Genomic DNA, 19,364 nt, shown 5'->3' on the forward strand with positions numbered 1-19,364 from the left:
GACTGGGAAGAGATGAGGTCCTAGAAGTACGACAAGCGTAGTATTGAGGAAAAGGGCAGCACTGAAAAAAATAGGATTTTAATTACCTACTGGTAAATCCTTTTCTCGTAGTCCGTAGAGGATGCTGGGGTCCACATTATCACCATGGGGTATATTCGGGTCCACTAGGAGCCATTGGCACTTTAAGAGTTTGAGAGTGCGGGCTGGCTCCTCCCTCTATGCCCCCCTAGAGACTGTGTCCGAGGAGACGGACATCTTCGAGAAAAGGATTACAAAGATAGTGGCGAGATTCACACCAGCTCACACACAAGACAACCCAAGCGAACTAGCTTGAAACATCAGCAACAGCTGAACAGGATTGTTTACCAAGTAACAAGACAGTACTTACCCAAAACTAAGCAGTACTGAACTAAATAACCACTGCAGTATAACGAAGCACTGGGCGGGCGCCAAGCATCCTCTACGGACAACGAGAAAAGGATTTACCGGTAGGTAATTAAAATCCTATTTTATGTTACGTCCTAGAGGATGCTGGGGTCCACATTAGTACCATGGGGATGTACCAAAGCTCCCAGAACGGGAGGGAGAGCACGGAGGCTTCTGCAGAACCAATTGACGAAACTTAAGGTTCTTAGAGGCCAAAGTATCGAACTTTTAGAACTTTACGAACGTGTTCGACCCCGACCAAGTAGCTGCTCGGCAAAGATGTAAAGCAGAGACACCCCGGGCAGCCGCCCAGGAAGAACCCACCTTACAAGTAGAGTGGGCCTCAACAGACGTAGGACACGGCAAGCCTGCCGTAGAATATGCATGCTGGATAGTGAACCTGATCCAGCGAGAGATCGTCTCCTTAGAAGCGCAGTCCTCCTCACATAGATTTTTAGAGCCCTTACAATATCTAAGGACTTTGATGAAATTGAGGAGTCAGTCGCAACTGGCACCACAATAGGTTGGTTGATATGAAATGCTGACACAACCTTCGGAAGAACTGCTGACGTGTCCGAAGCTCAGCTCTATATTCATGGTAGAGCAAGTATGGGCTTTTACATGACAAAGCCCCCAACTCCAACACACGTCTAGCAGAAACTAAGGCCAACAAAGTGACAGCCTTCCACATGAGAAACTTGACCTCAACCTCCTATAGAGGTTCAAACCAGTCCGACTGGAGGAACTGCAACACCACGTTAAGATCCCAGGGCGCCGTAAGCGGTACAAAGGGAGGTTGGATGTGCAGAACTCCCTTCAAAAAAGTCTGAACCTCAGGAAGGGCAGCCAACCGTTTCTGGAAGAAAATGGATAGGGCCGAAATCTGGACCTTTATGGATCCTACCTCAGGCCCATATCCACACCTGCTTGCAGGAAGAGGAGAAACTGTCCCAGTTGAAACACCACCGTAGAAAACTTCTTGGACTCACAACAAGACACATTTTTTCTAAATACGATGGTAATGTTTAGACATTACTCCTTTCCTAGCCTGTATCAGGGTAGGAATAACCTTGTTCGGAATGCCCTTTCGAGCTAGTATCTGGCGTTCAACCTCAATGCCGTCAAACATAGCCGTGGTAAGTCTTGATAGGCGAACGGCCCCTGCTGCAGGAGGTCCTCCCGAAGAAGAAGAGGCCTCGGCTCTTCTAGAAGTAGATCCAGATGATCCACGTACCAAGCCCTTCTTGGCCAGTCCGGAACAATAAGGATTGGCTGAACTCCTGTTCTCCTTATGAGTTTGAGTACTCTTGGAATGAGTGGAAGTGGAGGAAACGCGTACACCGACTGGGACAACCACGGAGTCACTAGGGCGTCCACCGCCACTGCTTCTGGGTCCATCAACCTGGAACAATACCGCGGAAGCTTCTTGTTGAGACGAGAGGCCATCATGTCGATTTGGGGTATGTCCCAAAGATCTGTTACCTCCTTGAACACCTCCGGATGGAGACCCCACTCCCCTGGATGGAGATCGTGTCTGCTGAGGAAGTCCACTTCCCAGTTGTCTACTCCCAGAATGAAGATTGCCGACAGCGCCAACGCGTGCTTTTCTGACATTGCAGCTCTGCTCTTGGTTCGCCTTGTCGGTTTATGTAAGCCAGTCGTTACGTTGTCTGACTGCACTTGGACGGCCCTATTTCTCAGACGATGGGCCGCTTGGAGAATACCGTTGTATACGGCTCTTCGTTCCAGAATGTTTATTGGCAGGTCGGCTTCCAGACTTGACCACTTTCCTTGGAAGGTTTCCCCCTGAGAGACTGCGCCCCAGCCCCGGAGACTTGCATCCGTGGTTAGAAGGATCCAGTCCTGAATCCCGAACCTGAGGCCCTCCAGAAGGTAAGGTAATTGCAGCCACCAGAGGAGTGAAATACTGGCCTTTGACAACAGACTTAATCTCTGGTGCATGTGTAGACGGGATCCCGACCACTTGTCCAGGAGATCCAGTTGGAAGGACCAAGCGTGAAACCTCCCATACTGCAGAGCCTTGTAAGAGGCCACCATCTTCCCCAGAAGGTGAATGCACAGATGAACCGACACCCGGGCTGGCTTCAGGACATCCCAGACCATTGTTTGCATCACCAACGCTTTTTCCTCTGGAAGAAACACCCTCTGCACCTCCGTGTCGAGGATCATTCCCAGAAAGGACAACCTCCTGGTTGGTTCCAAATGAGATTTTGGGATATTCAGGATCCAACAATGTTCCTTGAGAAGCTGGGTCGTGAGAGCTATTGAATTTAACAGCTTCTCCTTGGACGATGCCTTTATCAGCAGATCGTCCAGATACGGAATTATGTTCACTCCCTGCCTGCGGAGAATCATCATTTCCGCCATCAGCTTGGTGAAAACCCTCGGTGCTGTGGAGAGGCCGAATGGTAGGTCCTGGAACTGAAAATAACAGTCCAACAGAGCGAATAGGAGATAAGCTTGATGTGGCAGCCAAATCGGAATGTGGAGGTACGCATACCATACGGTTTTGATACCACGAAAAGGTTCGAATAGTAACCTGTGTCTCCACCAACTTTTGGATGGCTCCCTGTAGGGTAGCCATGTCTGCCGGCAAAGCTGGCAAGCCCGATGTGAAGAACCGATGAGGGAGATCTTGAAATTCCAGCCGGTACCCTTGGGACACAATATTTAGTACCCAAGGGTCCAGGCTGGACAACACCCAGGCGTGACTGAAATGTCCGAGTCTCGGCCCTACCTCCAGGCTGCGGTGTCCACCGTCATGCGGAGAACTTTGGCGCACCTGAAGCAGGCTTCTGTTCTTGGGAACCTGCCGCAGCAGGTTTCTTGGATTTTGGTCGGCCCCCTCTAAAGAAGGTGTTGGCCGGTTTGGTCTTTCTTGGTTTAGAAACCCGAAAGGACTGAGAAGCAGGTAAAGAAAAAGGTTTATTCGTAGCAGGAGCTGCTGAGGGAAGAAAAGGGGGCTTACTCGCTGTAGCCGTGGAGATTAACACATCAAATGCTTCCCCAAATAGAGTCTGACCTGTGTAGAGTAGGGTCTCCACACCTCTCCTGGATTCCGCGTCGGCAGACCACTGGTGCAGCCACAGTCCTCGACGAGCTGAGACGGACAAGGAAGGAATTCCTGCAGCCACTGAACCCAGGTCTTTCATGGATTCCACCATAAAACCTGCAGAATCATGAATGTTACGGAGAAACAATTCAATGTCACTCTTATCGGACGTATCCAAATCCTCAAGTAACGTGCCTGACCACTTTACTATAGCTTTGGAAATCCATGCACAGGCAACAGTAGGACGGAGTATCGCCCCTGAAGCCGTGCATATGGATTTTAGCGTAGTATCAATCTTGCGATTAGCTGGCTTCTTTAATGTGGTTCATCCTGAGACAGGTAAAACCACCTTTTTTGAGAGTCTGCATACAGACACGTCCACTATGGATGGGTTTTCCAATTTCTTTATATTCTCCTCAGGGAAGGGGAAAGCAACCTGAACCCTCCTAGGGATCTGAAATTTTTTCTCTGGATTTTCGCATGCTTATTCAATTATAGCATTTAATTCTTTGGACGCCGGGAAGGTTAGCGAGGCTTTCTTATGGTCAGTGAAGTAAGCCTCCAGTGTTGTGTCAGTAATATTCAACACATCTCTAATAGCCTCTATCATCACCCCTTTTGCAAGTGATGCGGCCCCCCTGAGCACGTCCCCATCACAGTCTGCCGTGTAAGAGTCTGTATCAGTGTCGTCTTGCATGATCTGGGCAAGAGCACGTTTGTGGGAACCCACAGAGGGTGTGCCTGAGGAAACAGAAATAGACCAAACTGCCATAGAATTCTGTAAAACCTGACTTGCAGATTAATTCTGAGCAACCCTAGCAGAAATCTGAGAAATCAGTTTTGATAGAGGATGACAACTCCGGCTTACTTGCTGTTATCTGCGCTACAACAGTGCAATCCTGATTACATGGAATGAGATCATCCTGAGAGGACATGTCCTCAGCTGCATATGACACAGAGTCCCTGGACATAGCTGACTGGAGATCCCAAACACTCCACACAAACACACACAGGGTAGGTTAGGCAGAGTTTCCGCCCTGAGAATGGCAAGAGACACAGATCAGAGCCAACCCACTCACAGCACTGTTATATATAAAGGACACCCCTTATCTGCACCCACTGTGTTCTGTAATAGTTGCACAGATCTAATTCACTGCCTCCCTCCCTTTCTACAACCCCCTGGTACTGCACAGGATAGCTGGAGTTGCTTGGACAGCTCTGTCACCATCTGTGTACAGGAACTGCAGGCAGGAAAATGGCGCTGAACGCTGCTGGGTCCACTCTGAGAAGAAGCTCTGCCCCTTGAAGATGGCGTGTCTTCACACACAAATGCTTTATACTGGCCTGAGGACTCCGTCGCAAGGTGGGGGATTCCGTCCCCTGTTGAGCGTCTGAGTATGGAGGATTATGACGCTAGCCTGGGGATTCAGTCTCCGGTTTGCGTCTGTGACCAGTGTAGGGTATTAAGTCGCTTGCTCAGGTCGCTTGCTCAGGACGCCCCTCAAAGCGCCAACACTGTTAGGCAACAAGCCAAAACACAACCATGAACGTAAGGAGGGAGCTCACCAGAACAGGGGGTAGCAACACCAAACTAACCCAAGGCTATCCCCACAACATAACGGGACCACGTCGTCGGTCAAACCAAATACTTAGACGTAAGCAGTAAATAAGCACTGAGGCAGGCGCCCAGTATCCACTATAGACTAGGAGAAAAGGAATTACCGGTAGGTACCAAATTCCTATTTTCTCTTACGGCCTAGTGGATACTGAGGTCTTGTACTTTAGTACCATGGGGAAGACCCAAAGCTCCCAAATGGGTGGGAGAGTGCGGAGACCCCTGCAAAACCGCCTGACCAAACTGAAGGTCATCCTTGGCCAAGGTATCGAACCGATAGAACTTAAACATGTTCGAACCAAACCATGTCACAGCTTGGCACAACTGTAGGGCAGATACACCCCGGGCAGCCGCCCAGGAATAGCCCACCGACCTTGTCGAGATGGCCTGAATAGACATCGGCAAAGGCAGAGACGCCGAAACATAGGCCAGTTGAATGGTCAACCAGAGCCAACGAGCAATAGATTGCTTAGAAGCAGACAGACTAATCTTGGAGGCATCATAAAGGACAAACAGCGAGTCAGATTTCAGATTACGGGCCGTCCTTTTGACATAAATCTTCAGCGCTCTGACCACATCCAAGGATTCAGAACCATCGGAAACGTCAGACAACACCGGAACCACAATAGGCTGATTCACATGAAAAGCTGACACCACTTTCGCCAAAAACTGAGGATGGGTCCTGAGTTCCGCCCTGTCTGCATGAAAAATCAAATAAGGGCTGCTCTTACAGGATAAGGCCCCAAATTCAGAGACACATCTGGCAGATGCCAAAGCCAATAACATCACCGTCTTCCAGATGAGAAATTTTACCTCCACCCTATGTAACGTTTCAAACCGATCCGATTGGAGAAAGGACAGAACCAAATTGAGGTCCCACAGAGCCTTGGGAGGTACAAAGGGCGGATGCATATGCAGAACACCCTTCAGGAAAGTCTGCACTTCAGACAACATGGCAAGTTGTTTCTGGAAGAAAATAGAGGGACAAACTCTGGATTTGATGGACCCTAAACGTAGGCCCATATCCACTACCACTTACAGGAAAAGTAAAAAAACGACTAATTCTAAATTCCATGGGAGAAACCTTTCTTCATTCACACCAGGAAACAATGATACTGTTTCGACGTAACCATCTTCCTGGAATGGACCATAGTGGAAGTAACCCGAGAGGGAAGACCCTTTCTTAATAGAATCTCCCTCTCAACTTTCAAGCTGTCAAACGTAGCCGCTGTAAGTCTGGATAGACGAACCGACCGTGCTCAAGAAGATAGTCTTGGAGTGGCAGAGGCCAGGGATCCTCCAGAGCCATGGACAGGAGATCAGAGGGCCATGCCCGTCGAGGCCAATCCGGGGCAATTAGAATACTAGCACCCTTGGGATCAGCGGTAAAGGAGGGAACAGGTACACAATCTGGTACGTCCACGGTGTCGTCAGCACATCCACTGCTAAATCCTGCGGATCCCTTGTTCTGGAACAGTAATGGCATAGCTTCTTGTTGAGACAAGAAGCCATCCGATCTATCTGCGGACAGTCCCACCGGTGAATTAACTGTTGAAACACCTGGGGATATAGGACACATTCCGCCGGATGGAGGTCGCGCCTGCTGACTAAGTCTGCTTCCTAGTTGTCCACTCCTGGAATGAATATGACTGAGATGGCCTTTGTGTTGGCCTCCGCCCAGAGGAGGATTTTTGACACCTCTCACAACGCCGCTCTGCATCTTGTTCCCCTTTTTCGGTTTATGTACGCCACCGCCATGGCGTTGTCAGATTGAACCTGGTTTGCCTGACCATACAGGAGATGGGCAGCTTGTAGAAGAGCACTGTAAACGACCCTGAGTTCCAGGATGTTGATCGGTAAAGCTGACTCCTGAACTGACCATAACCCTTGGAACTGGGCCCCTTGGGTCACCGCTCCCCAACTGCGGAGGCTTGCATCCGTTGCCAGTAGAATACATGAGTGGATTTTGAAACTTCTGCCCTCTACCAGGTGAGGAATTTTAAGCCACCATAATAGAGAAATCCAGGCTTTCGGAGATAGGGTCACTTCCTGATGCATATGCAGGTGAGAACCCGACCATTTGTCCAGCAGATCCAGCTGAAACGGTCAGGAATGAAACCTGTCAGATTGCCTCGTAAGGAGCCACCATCTTGCCAAGTAATGTGATGCAAAGATGTAAAGACACCGTGCGAGGACTTAGTACCGAGTTAACCATAGACTGGATAGTCAAGGCCTTGTCCATCGGGAGAAACACCTTTTGAGATACCGTATCCAGTATCATTCCCAGGAACTGAAGACATTGGGTTGGTTCCAGGTGAGATTTCTGAAAATGTAGGATCCACCCATGATCCGTGAGTAGGCGAGTAGTCAGATCGATGCTGTGCAGTAGACACTCCATGGACACCGCCTTTATTAGGAGATCGTCCATACAGGGGGCTATGTTCACACCCATAATGCGCAGCTGCAGCATCATCTCCGTCATGACCTTGGTGAAGTCCCTCGAAGCTGTGGATAATCCAAAGGGTAAGGCTTGAAACTGGAAACGGTCGTCCAAGATGGCGAACCCGAGGTAAGCCTGATGAGGGGGCCCACATAGGAATGTGTAGGTAAGCATCCTTGACATCCCGATACACAAGGAATGGATACCACCATCATAAATTTGAACACCCGCAGATACAGGTTGAGAGACTTCAGATTCAAGATGGGGCGCACTGAACGCTCTGGCTTGGAAACGACAAAAAGAATCCCCTGTTGCGTAATGGAGGAGGTACTAGAACTATCACCACTGTCTGCAAAAGTTTTGGAAAAGCCCCTTGTAAGGTAACTTTTGCTGCGGGTAAAGTTGGTAAGCCCGACTTGAAAAACCTGAGAGGAGGGAGTGTTTGAAATTCCAGCCGGTATCCGTGGGAAACAAGGTCCCTCACCCAGGATCGCGGCAGCACTCCGCCCACACGTGGGCGAAGTGTTGAAGGCGAGCACCTACCTGAAAGTCGCCTTGTTGCTGGAGCCAATCATCACGTGGAAGGCTTAGCGGCAGGGGATCTGGTGGTCTGGTCCAGGGAGTCGGCAGGTGCAGGTTTACGGGACTTACCACAAGCTCCTCTGAAAGTGGTGGAGAGCCCTCAGCCCCTGCCTCTGAACCTTGACACACAAAAGGACTGCAAGGAGGGTCCGGTGTAAGAACGTTTAGCAGGTGGCGCAGCCGACGGCAGATAGGTAGACTTATCAGCAATTGCTTGGGAGATCCACTTATTTAATCTCCAAACAAAGCATCACCTGAAAAGGGAAAATTTTCTACACCAATTTTGGAATCAACATCTGCCGCCCATTGACGTAACCACAGAGCTCTGTGTGCTGAGACAGCCATAGCAGTAGTGCGGCCATTTATCTTACACAACTCCTTAATAGCCTCGCTCATAAAATTTGCAGCATTCTGTATATGTTGCAACAGAGTAACAACCTCATCTCGGGGTAGAGAGCCTAAACCATCAATAACATTATCAGACCACTTTATCACAGCCCTGGAGATCCATCCACAAACTATTGTGAGACGCTGTGCTGCACCTGCTGTCGTATAAATTGCCTTGAGTACTGTCTCAATTTTGCGGTCAGCTGGCTTCTTCAGGGATACAGCCCCGGGGACAGGTAGTACCAATTTCTTAGATAGTCTGCATACAGATGTATCGACTGACGGGGGTTTTTCCCAGACCTTCCTATCCTCAGCTGGAAGGGGAAAGGTAGACAAAAACCTTTTTTACATTTTTTATCAGGCTTTAACAAGGCCTCCCTGGCCAGGTAATTTAACTCTTTAGACACCGGAACGGTAGCTGAACTCCTGGGTCTAACACTAAAGTATAACATCGCATCTGGTTCTGCCTCCTGATCCGGTATGTGGAGGAAATCCCTTACAGCAAAAATGAGAGCCTCCACCCCAGGGGACAGAGATTTCCTCGTCCATATCATCATCATCCACATCTGACTGATCAGAGTCAGAATCAGACTGGAAAACCTGTGGTAGTGAGCGTTTATGGGAAGCCACTAGAGGGGGCTGGGAAGCCGCCCTGGAATCTGCTGCCTTAGTCACTCAATTAATGGAGTGTTTAAACACCTGTCTCTCTTTTAGCTGCAGCTAGTTCAGAATTTACATTCTGAATCATGCTCTTAAAGCTATCTAACCAGTCAGGTGCCTGTGAGCTGGGCCACTTAGGAGATAAGGAACATTGCTCACACGAGTGACCCCGCTGAAGACGGGTAGAATTACAAACCGCACACACAACCAAGTCCACAGACTTTATGCAGGAAAAGCACAGCACAGCCCCCTTGTCCAACACCCTACACAGACCCTAGAGCAGAGGTTCTCAAACTCAGTCCTCGGGAGCCCACACAGTGCATGTTTTGCAGGTAACCCAGCAGGTGCACAGGTGTATTAATTACTCACCGACACATTTTAAAAGGTCCACAGGTGGAGCTAATTATTTCACTTGCGATTCTGTGAGACCTGCAAAACATGCACTGTGTGGGCCCCCGAGGACCGAGTTTGAGAACCTCTGCCCTAGAGAGTACTTGGAGTGACACTGAGGAGCGGACACAGCACACAGCAGCACAATGTGTGAAAATAAGTGTATGTAATATCAGTGCAGCGGCGCTGCCGCTGGCGTACTCCGCCCTGACTATGACCCCCTGGTACCAGTTTAAACTGTCTAACAGCGTGGGTCCTGGAGAAGCAGCGTGCTTGCAACCTTGATCCGCAGTAGCAGGAAACGGCACCTTCCCGCCGCTGGTCCCGCTCCGGGAAGCCCTGCCCCTTGCAATGGCGCGCGGTCCCTCATATGATTATACTGTCACATGTGTAAAATACATCAGAAATGTATTCAACAGTCCACACAAAGCCTTAGAGGACAGTGAGCACTGCGGGGCTAACAGCCCTGAGCCAATTTAGTCCACGGCAGGCACCGCAGCTCAGAGACTGTGACTCAGTGAAAGGTTGGTTTATGTGGAAGGACGAAACCACCTTTGGAAGAAATTGTTGACAAGTTCTTAAATCTGCCCTATCTTCATGGAAGATCAGGTAAGGGCTCTTGTGAGACAAGGCCCCCAACTCATACACCCGCCTTCCGGATGCCAAGGCCAAAAGCATCACCACTTTCCAAGTGAGAAACTTCAATTCTATCTCCTGCAGAGGTTCAAACCAATCTGATTGAAGGAACTGCAACACCACATTAAGGTCTCATGGTGCCACTGGAGGCAAAAAAGGAGGCTAAATGTGCAGAACCCCTTTCACGAACGTCTAAACTTCTGGAAAGGAGGCCAATTGTTTTTGAAAGAAAACTTATAAGGCCGAAATCTGGACCTTGATTGACCCCAATCTAAGGCCCGCATCCACACCAGCCTGCAGAAAATGGAGAAAACGTCCCAACTCAAACTCTTCCGTAGTAGCCTTCTTAGATTTACACCAAGACACACATTTTCTCCATATACGGTGGTAATGCTTAGACATTACTCCTTTCCTGGCTTGAATAAGAGTGGGGATGACTTCCTTGGGAATACCCTTTCGGTCTAGGATCTGACGCTCAACAGCCATGCCGTCAAACGTAGCCACGGTAAGTCTTGATACCCACATGGCCCCTGCCGAAGTAGGCCCTCTCGAGGAGGAAGAGGCCGAGGATCTTCTATGAGCAACTCCTGAAGATCTGGATACCAAGCCCTCCTTGGCCAGTCTGGGGCAATGAAGATTGCTCAAACCCTTGTTCTTATTATTTTGAGAACTTTTGGAATCAGTGGAAGTGTAGGGAAAACATATACCGACCGAAACAACCACTGGGTCACCAGTGCATCCACTGCTATTGCTTGAGGGTCTCTCGACCTGGAACAATATCTCTGAAGCTTCTTGTCTAGACAAGATGCCATCATGTCTACTTGAGGAACTCCCCAAAGACTTGTCACCTCTGCGAAGACTTCTTGGTGGAGGCCCCACTCTCCTGGATGGAGATCGTGTCTGCTGAGGAAGTCTGCTTCACAGTTGTCCACTTCCGCAAGGAAAATTGCTGACAGAGCTCTAACGTCTTTCTGCCCAGAGGAGAATCCTTGTCACCTCTACCATTGCCGCTCTGCTTTTCGTTCCGCCTTGACTGTTTATGTATGCAACTGCTGTTACATTGTCCGACTGGATCTGCACGGGATCTTGAAGATGTACCGCTTGTAGAAGGCCGTTGTAAATGGCTCTCAATTCCAGAACGTTTATGTGAAGGCAGGCTTCCTGACTTGACCATTTTCCTTGGAAGCTTTTCCCGTGTGTGACAGCTCCCCAGCCTCGGAGACTTGCATCCGTGGTTATTAGGACCCAGTCGTGAATCCCAAACCTGCGTCCCTCTAGTAGGTGAGAACTGTGTAGCCACCACAAGAGCAAAATCCTGGCTTTTGGGGGACAGGATTATTTTCCGGTACATGTGTAGGTGGGATTCGGACCACTTGTCCAACAGGTCCCACTGGAATACTCTGGCATGAAATCGGCCAAACTGTATGGCCTCGTAGGCCGCTACCATTTTCCCCAACAACCGAATGCATTGATGGATCGACACCCATGTTGGTTTCAATATTTGTTTGACCATTTTCTGGATTTCCAGAGCCCTTTCCACTGGAACAAATACTCTCCGTACTTCTGTGTCCAGAATCATCCCTAAAAAGATGATTCCAACTGCAACTTTGGAAAATTCATGATCCAACTGTGCTTTTGGAGTATTGACAGGGAGAGTGCGATGTTCTGCACCAACTGTTCCCTGGATCTCGCTTTTATCAGGAGATCGTCCAGATAAGGAATTATATTGACTCCTTTTTAACGAAGGAGGACCATCATCTCCGCCATCACCTTAGTGAATACCCTCGGTGCCGTGGGGAGTCCAAACGGCAACGTCTGGAACTGGCAATGGCAATCCTGTACTGTGAATCTCAGATAAGCGTGGTGAGGATGATAAATGGGAACATGAAAGTAAGCATCCTTTATGTCTACTGACACCATGAAGTCCCCCTCCTCCAGGCTGGAAATCACTACCCCTCAGGGATTCCATCTTGAACGTGAACCTTTTCAGGTAGAGATTTAGATTTTTCAGGTATAAAATCGGTCTGACCGAGCCGTCCGGCATCGGAACTACTAAGAGGCTTGAATAAAACCTTCTTCTTGCTGTGCCAAGGGTACCAGGACAATGACCTGATCCTGACATAATTTTTGAATTGCCTTTGTTACTGCCTCTCTTCCCGGAAGAGAAGCTGGCAAGGTCAATTTGAAAAATCGGCATGGGGGGACGTCTTGAAACTCTAGTTTGTACCCATGGGACACTATTTGTAAGACGCATTGGTCCAGGCCAGATTGAATCCAGATTTGGCTGAAAAGTTTCAGACGTGCTCCCACCCGAGCAGACTCCCGCAAGGGAGCCCCAGCGTTATGATACAGATTTGGCAGAAGCAGGGGTGGTCGGGAGACGCTGCGGATTTCTTTCCTTTTCCCCTTCCCCTACCTGAAAAAAGGGGGAACCTTTGGCCTTTTTGTATTTGTTGAGCGAAAGGACTGCATGTGAAAGTGATGTCTTTTTCGCCGGTGTAGGAGCATAAGGCAAGAATGTCGACTTACCTGCGGTAGCCGCCGAGACTAACGCATCCAGCCCATCACCAAACAAGGCCTCACCTTTATACGGGAGAGCCTCCATATTTCTTTTGGAATCTGCATCAGCATTCCACTGGCGAATCCACAACGCCCTCCGAGCCGATACTGCCATGGTAGCGGTTCTTGATCCCAAGAGACCAATATATTTCATGGTTTCTAGTACGTACGCAGCAGCGTCTTTGATATGACCTAACGTTAGGAGTATTTAGTCTCTATCTATTGTGTCAATGTCTAATGACAAGTTTTCTGACTTTTCAATAGCACTACTCACCCACGCACAGACAATGGTAGGCCTGACTAGTGTCCCATTGGCCACATCAATAGATCACTTCACTCACTTGCGGTCTGTCGGCTCCTTAAGTGAAGCCATTCCAGGCGCAGGGAGAAACCCTTTTCTCTTTTATGACAGGGCCCTGTCTAAAATGCGGGGTGACTCCCATCTTTTTTGGAAAAGGGTAAGCTGCCTGATATCCTTTTGGGAATCAGAAATTTCTTTTCAGGTTAAATCAGATCTGAGGTGGAGGGAAAATTACAATACTTCTTTACTAAAATAAACCCTCTCCTTGTGGTAAAAGAGGGGGCTTCGTAACTTCTAACACCTCCTTTATAGCTAAAACATGTTTTGAATGCTGTTTTGCTAACTTAGGACCTATTCCCCTGGAATCACTAGTGTCGACACAGGAATCAGAGTCCGTGTCGGTATCAGTTTGTACTACCTGTGCAAATTTGTATGTGACCCAGAAAGGTCCCTGTGGATGAAAGGCAGAACTATTAAAAATCACATCTTTAACAGATTATTTTCATTTTCTGTATGAGATTCAGTCCAACCTCTTACGGATATGATTCACACTATAATGTAACCTTTCTTCCAATCAGGCTCTTGGTGTCATATTACACCTCTGTGTCCCTAACATGTCTCCAGAGAGTTCCCTGCCACAGACATGTCACACAGGTGCAGAATCACACCACAGACACTCTGGGATTTATAGGGGACAGACCCACAGTAAAATCTGTCAGAGGGACACAGATAGGATTTTGCCAGTTCACAAACCAGCGCCAGTAAAACAAATGTCTGTGAACACAAAATGCACACTGACATTCAGCGCTTTTATAATGTTAATCACACAATTATATAGCACCAAATTCACTGTGGGCCCCCCCTGTTTTGCACCCTGATACTTGTTCAGTAGTGGAGGAGGACCAGTGTTGTCTCTGCAGCCTGAGGAGAGAGAGAAAATGGCGCTGAGCAGTGTGCTGGCTGACTGAGGAGGAAGCTCCACTCTTTAATGGTGTTTCTCCTCAGCTTTTATGAGGTAATTTTTTATACTGGCGGGGGTAGGATTGTGCCTCAGCAACTTATGCCCCTTATTTATGCCAGTTTCGATAGGTTTCATGCTGCCAGGGCGCCCCCACGCGCCCTGCAGTGCCTGTGTATGTGTGGGCAACATGACGTGCTGCGCTCCCGCCAGCCGCACGGTACCTTTAGCCGTCACTTTCTTGATTGAAGATCTGTCTTCTAACACTCACCTGTCTTCTGACTTCTGGCTCTGTGAGGGGGGTGACGGCATGCTGTGGGAGTGAGCATCTAGGCACGGCTAGCGTTCAGTTCCCTTCAGGAGCTAATGGCGTCCTGTCAGCCAGAAGCAGAGCCATGAAACTCTTTAGGAAGTTGGTTCCTACTTCTGCCCCCTCAGTCCCACGAAGCAGGGAGTCTGATGCCAGCAGATCTCCCTGAAAATAAAAAACCTAACAAGTCTTTTCAGAGAAACTCAGTAGAGCTCCTCAGATTGCATCCAGTCGACCTGGGCACATTTCTAAAACTGAGGTCTGGAGGAGGGGCATAGAGGGAGGAACCAGTTCATACCCAATGAAAAGTCTTTAGAGTGCCCATGGCTCCTGCGGAACAGTCTATACCCCCATGGTCAATAAGTGGACCCCAGCATCCTCTAGGACGTATGAGAAAATAAGAGTAATTTAGTTTAAAGCAAAAAGTTTAGATGGATACAGAAATCGAATTTTAAGGTAGACTGTTAGAAATTAGAGGCTATAAGGGTTGACCAAAAAAAAAAAGCCAAGGGTTATTCAGACTAAATTTGAAAGCATATAAACTATGGCTATTTAACACAGGTTACCAGTGAGGCAGATGTTTAGCTGATGAAAGGTGATAAATTACACTGTTTGATTATGCTAACCCTAACCCTGTGTGCCTTTATTAACTATGCCTCATTGGCCAAAATGACACAAATTGGTTGCTAAGGTTAGGGATATTCTTGCATTAATTATCGGTGAGGTTTTCTATCTTCAATAAACCCGCCCCAGACTCCTGTGAAACATGCTGAGCATTGTGTGCCTGTGTCCCGTGTGTGGTGTGGCTGCTGATCCCTGGGTAAGCCAGCAACCACATATATTGCATACAACTTTACATTCATGTTTATATCTGCTGTCCGGCTACCCCCTGCAGTCTTTGGTCAGCGCTGCAACCCAGGGGCAGCAGCCAATGTCGATTGCTTCTATACTATAACTACATTTTGTAAACATGCACAATTAAAATTCTTACCAACGAACAGATATCCAACCACCAGCCACAAATCAGAGGGAACACACCAATTTCTACAACCACTAGCAAAGACACCTTTAAGATAAAAAAAGAAAAATATTTCCAATATGTTGTTTTTCATAGCTTGTCACAATTATCAAACATTTGACATAAATGAATAACCATTAGTCCCATTTTTGAGACGGAATTATATTTTAATTGTAAGGATTCATATGTTACCTTTACAACAATGTAGCAAATGCCCAATAATCGTTGTGAACGTTGAAACTTAACAACAGCTGCTACACCCTGACAAATATTTTAAGGAAAATGTATAATACAGTAGAACCTGTTAAAGTATAAATGTTACAGGAAACAAACATAAAGTGGACAATTTAGTTAGGAGTGATACAAATTCAGGTGTTGTGCATTGTGTGCAAAACCTGTAAATATGGTGGCATTTCAAGACACCTCTTGATTTTCACGGTTGTACATATAGAAGAATGTTAAGAATTTGGAAAAGCTATAGAGATGCACATTTGCGACGTCTTAATGTAAGTAAATATTAATCCATGGTTCTTGGCATTACCAGAGGAGCACCCATAGCAGATACGGTAAAAAAAAGACAAACCAAATTTTGATCCGATTGTCCATTTGGCCATTACCGTTCACGCAACACAAGCCACACATCGGTAATGATGTCATTATGTCAACCCTCTTTTTATTCCCTTAGGGGAGGTTTATTAAAATTCTTATTACGTAATTTTCCTACAGTACAGTATATCCCACCTGGAGAATACCTGTTAAATTCCAGCTTCTAACATATCGGTGAGTAAGAGAATTAGTGATGAATCAGTCAGTCAGGGCTTTTGCATATCTATCTATATCTACACACACCAACAATAGAAACACAGAAACATAGAAGACCTTTTTGCCCATCAGCCTGCCCCTTTTTCACCTGTTGATAACCTCAACCCTATTTGAGGTTTAGTTCTTTGTAAGAATACTCTTATATCTATCCTAAGCATTTTAAATTGCTGCAATATGTTAACCTCTACCACCAATTTGTAGGTTTACCAACGTGCGTCAGAAACAGGTCACAATAAAATACAGCCATTGCTTGCTAAATAACTGATTTGTAGTGGTATACATTCAGAATGTCAACATTGACAAATTAGCCAATTTCATGGTTTGGGGTACTTGACAACTGAATGGAAAAACATATTAACTTGCCAACTTCCTGAGTGTCGACTTTCTGTACCACACCCCTTATATCCTATATAATAAAAGCCAACTCTGCTCCTTACCTGTTAGCTGAGACAGCTCTAACAAAAAGTAAAACTAATACTTCAGGGAGATGTTGCACCCTTCTAACCTGTGCTGGTAATATTAATACTGATCTGACTATTTCACACTTGCTGCATACGGAGAGAGGGCGCTGAGGTAAGAGCATGGGGGTAGGTGCATATAGGGACCGGGGGGATGGAGAGTGGGGTAGGGGCAGATAGGGACTGGGGGAGAAAAAGGGGACAGGAGACTTGGGGAAGATAGGGACTGGGGAGAGAGGGGAGGCTTGGGGCAGATAGGACATGGGGGTGGGGGGGGAGAGAGGGGGGAGGGGATGGGTTAGATAGGGACTGAGGAGAGTGGAAGGGTAGGGTCAAATAGGGACAGTGGAGAGATGCAGATTTTTTCAATATAGTCACCTCGGATACGGACACACTCCCTATGTACACTGCACCCCCACATACCCCTCCATTTAGTGCTCCCTATATACAGGGCATCCTCCTCCTCCATATACCACATAATCTGCACCACCTTCTCCATATACTATGTTGCAACCCCAGGTTACTTGCCATCCCAGGACTCAGCAACAAGTAGCAGCAGTAACTAGGAAACAGATGCAGGAACCACTATATGGTACGGCAGTGCTCACAGCGGAGGCATAGGGGGCACGTGTGGCCACTTACCGGCAGAGGGAGAAGGTGAATCAGTCTGGCAGGAAGAGGTAAGACCCTGTGTCGGGTGAATAGTGCAGCGACCAGTCGGTGCTGGTGCTGCAGATGATGCGGGTGAGGCAGATAACCGGCTCAGCTGCTTTATATATACACTGCATACCAAAGGAGGGGCAGTGTTCTGTGCTCGCCACTCCCACACCCCGGATAGGCCATACCCAGACCCTTTTGGACAGCTGCTGGGGGTTACTGGTGTCCTCTAACCACCAGACTGACCGTGAGCTGTACAGGCACTGGTGAGCTTACATGTGCCAGTACTGGTATATATAGTGCAGCATCATTGTAGCCTGCCCATTACAGATACATACTCAGCATGACAGAGCCCCGGCTCCCAGCAACAGGACTTCCTTAAACCAGGTAGCTCCTGTGTGAGAAGCGCCGCCCTCCTACTATAAATTCGGCCCCGCTGTCCATCATTTTGACAGGCTTTTAACTAGTATAACATATTTGCAATAATTCTGACATTAGAATTGTAATTCCAAAGACACTTTCATCCATTACAGAATTTGTCAGCATAAAATGTTTGCTTATATTTAGTATTTGGATGTTACATTATGTTTTATAGCATTCAATTATACAGTGTCAAGGGCACCAAACAAAATAGAATACTTGTGGCATTTGGAAGGAGAGTGCAAAGGTCAAATATGGAAATCATCAGGAAAGATTAATGGGCAAGTCTGCAAATGATTCCTTTATATCATCATTGTGGACCCATAATAGCTGCTGTCAAAATCCTGATATTGCATCATGCAAGGGGAATTTTTTGTGACAATGTTATAACCCCTCTGCAAAAGTGAGCTGAGCACTGCCCATCAGCAGGATTTGTTGATCCTTTTACCAGTAAATTCTACATTGAGCAATCTCCTAACTCAAGTCAGTAGACTTAATGGCATTGGATTTTTTGTGCATCATTGTAACCAATAATTAATGTTGACACAACAATTTATACAAATATGATGGCAACATTGAAAAAAGGGGACAGGCAACATTGTCAGAATGTCAACATTATAGTTAGGTTGCAGGAGGTTAGGGTTAGGCACTAGAAACTATTCAGTACGGCATCGGGAGACATTGAAGGTATTTGAGAGGACCATTCAGAAGTTGAGCGAGGTCAGTAGTGGGTACATGTTCCGTGCGTATGCGGGCATAAATAGTCGAAATGGAGTATGTCCCAGAGCGTAGGAGCGTATCTAGGGAATTAATAGAGACTGACGGAAGAAGATGGGATAGGACTGATTGTATATAGTGTGAGGCCTGAAAAAAGTAGAATGCATGGTGAGGATGAATGTCAAATTTGGTTAATACATCAGCAAAAGAAAGCATCCTTTTCCTAGAGTCAAGAAGGTCACCAATCTGTGTAATCCCAGCCGTGCGACAAGTATTGAACGGAAAAGAGGCCTGACCCTTCTGGAATTGCAGGTTACCAACCAGAGGGAGAAATAATGAGTAGGTATATTGTAGCTTTAGAGATTTTCTAGATAACCGCCATGCCATAATGGTAGAGGTTAAGAGTAGGTTGTCGAGGTGAGGGGGCGACAATTCAGATCTGTTCGCGTGTAGAAGAAAACTAAGAGACACGGGGGCACAAAGTTGGGAATCAAGCATCGAGTCGGTAAAGACTGACGTACCTCTAAGCCAGTCCATAGCGAAATAATGAAGGCACGCTCTATTGTATTGCTCTATGTCCGGCAAATTTACACCCCCATTCTGTACCGTCTGGGACAGTTTGAAGAAGCTTATTCTGGGTCGTTTATTGGCCCAAATAAATTTAGAAATAGATGAGTTAAGGGAGGATAGATCAGATTTTGAGAGCATGATTGGAACTATCTGGAGGACATAGAGCAATTTGGGGAAGCTAGCCATCTTATCTAGGTTGCAGCTTCCCAGTAAATTAAGGGGCAGTTCTTACCAGAGCGCTAGTTCAGTCTGAATTTTGGTAAGGATAGGGCGTATGTTGTCAAGGTAAAGACGAGTAGGGTCAGAGGGGAGAAGGATCCCAAGATACGCGATGTGGGTGGGGGCCCAGCGAAACAGAAAAGTAG

At 47.3% G+C, this 19,364-nt stretch overlaps 1 protein-coding gene across 6 annotated transcripts in view; it reads right to left on the reverse strand.

Moving 5' to 3' along the window:
* The window catches only part of MARCHF6 (membrane associated ring-CH-type finger 6), an 845,067-nt gene that overhangs the window by 366,470 nt on the left and 459,233 nt on the right, over positions 1 to 19,364 (reverse strand). For all 6 annotated transcript variants that reach the window (XM_063922758.1, XM_063922754.1, XM_063922757.1 and 3 more), the window contains 2 exons: positions 15,548 to 15,616; positions 15,329 to 15,403 (listed from right to left, as the gene is read on the reverse strand). In XM_063922758.1, the coding sequence (XP_063778828.1) occupies positions 15,329 to 15,403; positions 15,548 to 15,616 (144 nt within the window). The remainder of the gene's footprint in view (positions 1 to 15,328; positions 15,404 to 15,547; positions 15,617 to 19,364) is intronic.

The sequence above is a fragment of the Pseudophryne corroboree genome, chromosome 5 (assembly GCF_028390025.1).
Source record: "Pseudophryne corroboree isolate aPseCor3 chromosome 5, aPseCor3.hap2, whole genome shotgun sequence".
Taxonomy (NCBI): domain Eukaryota; kingdom Metazoa; phylum Chordata; class Amphibia; order Anura; family Myobatrachidae; genus Pseudophryne; species Pseudophryne corroboree.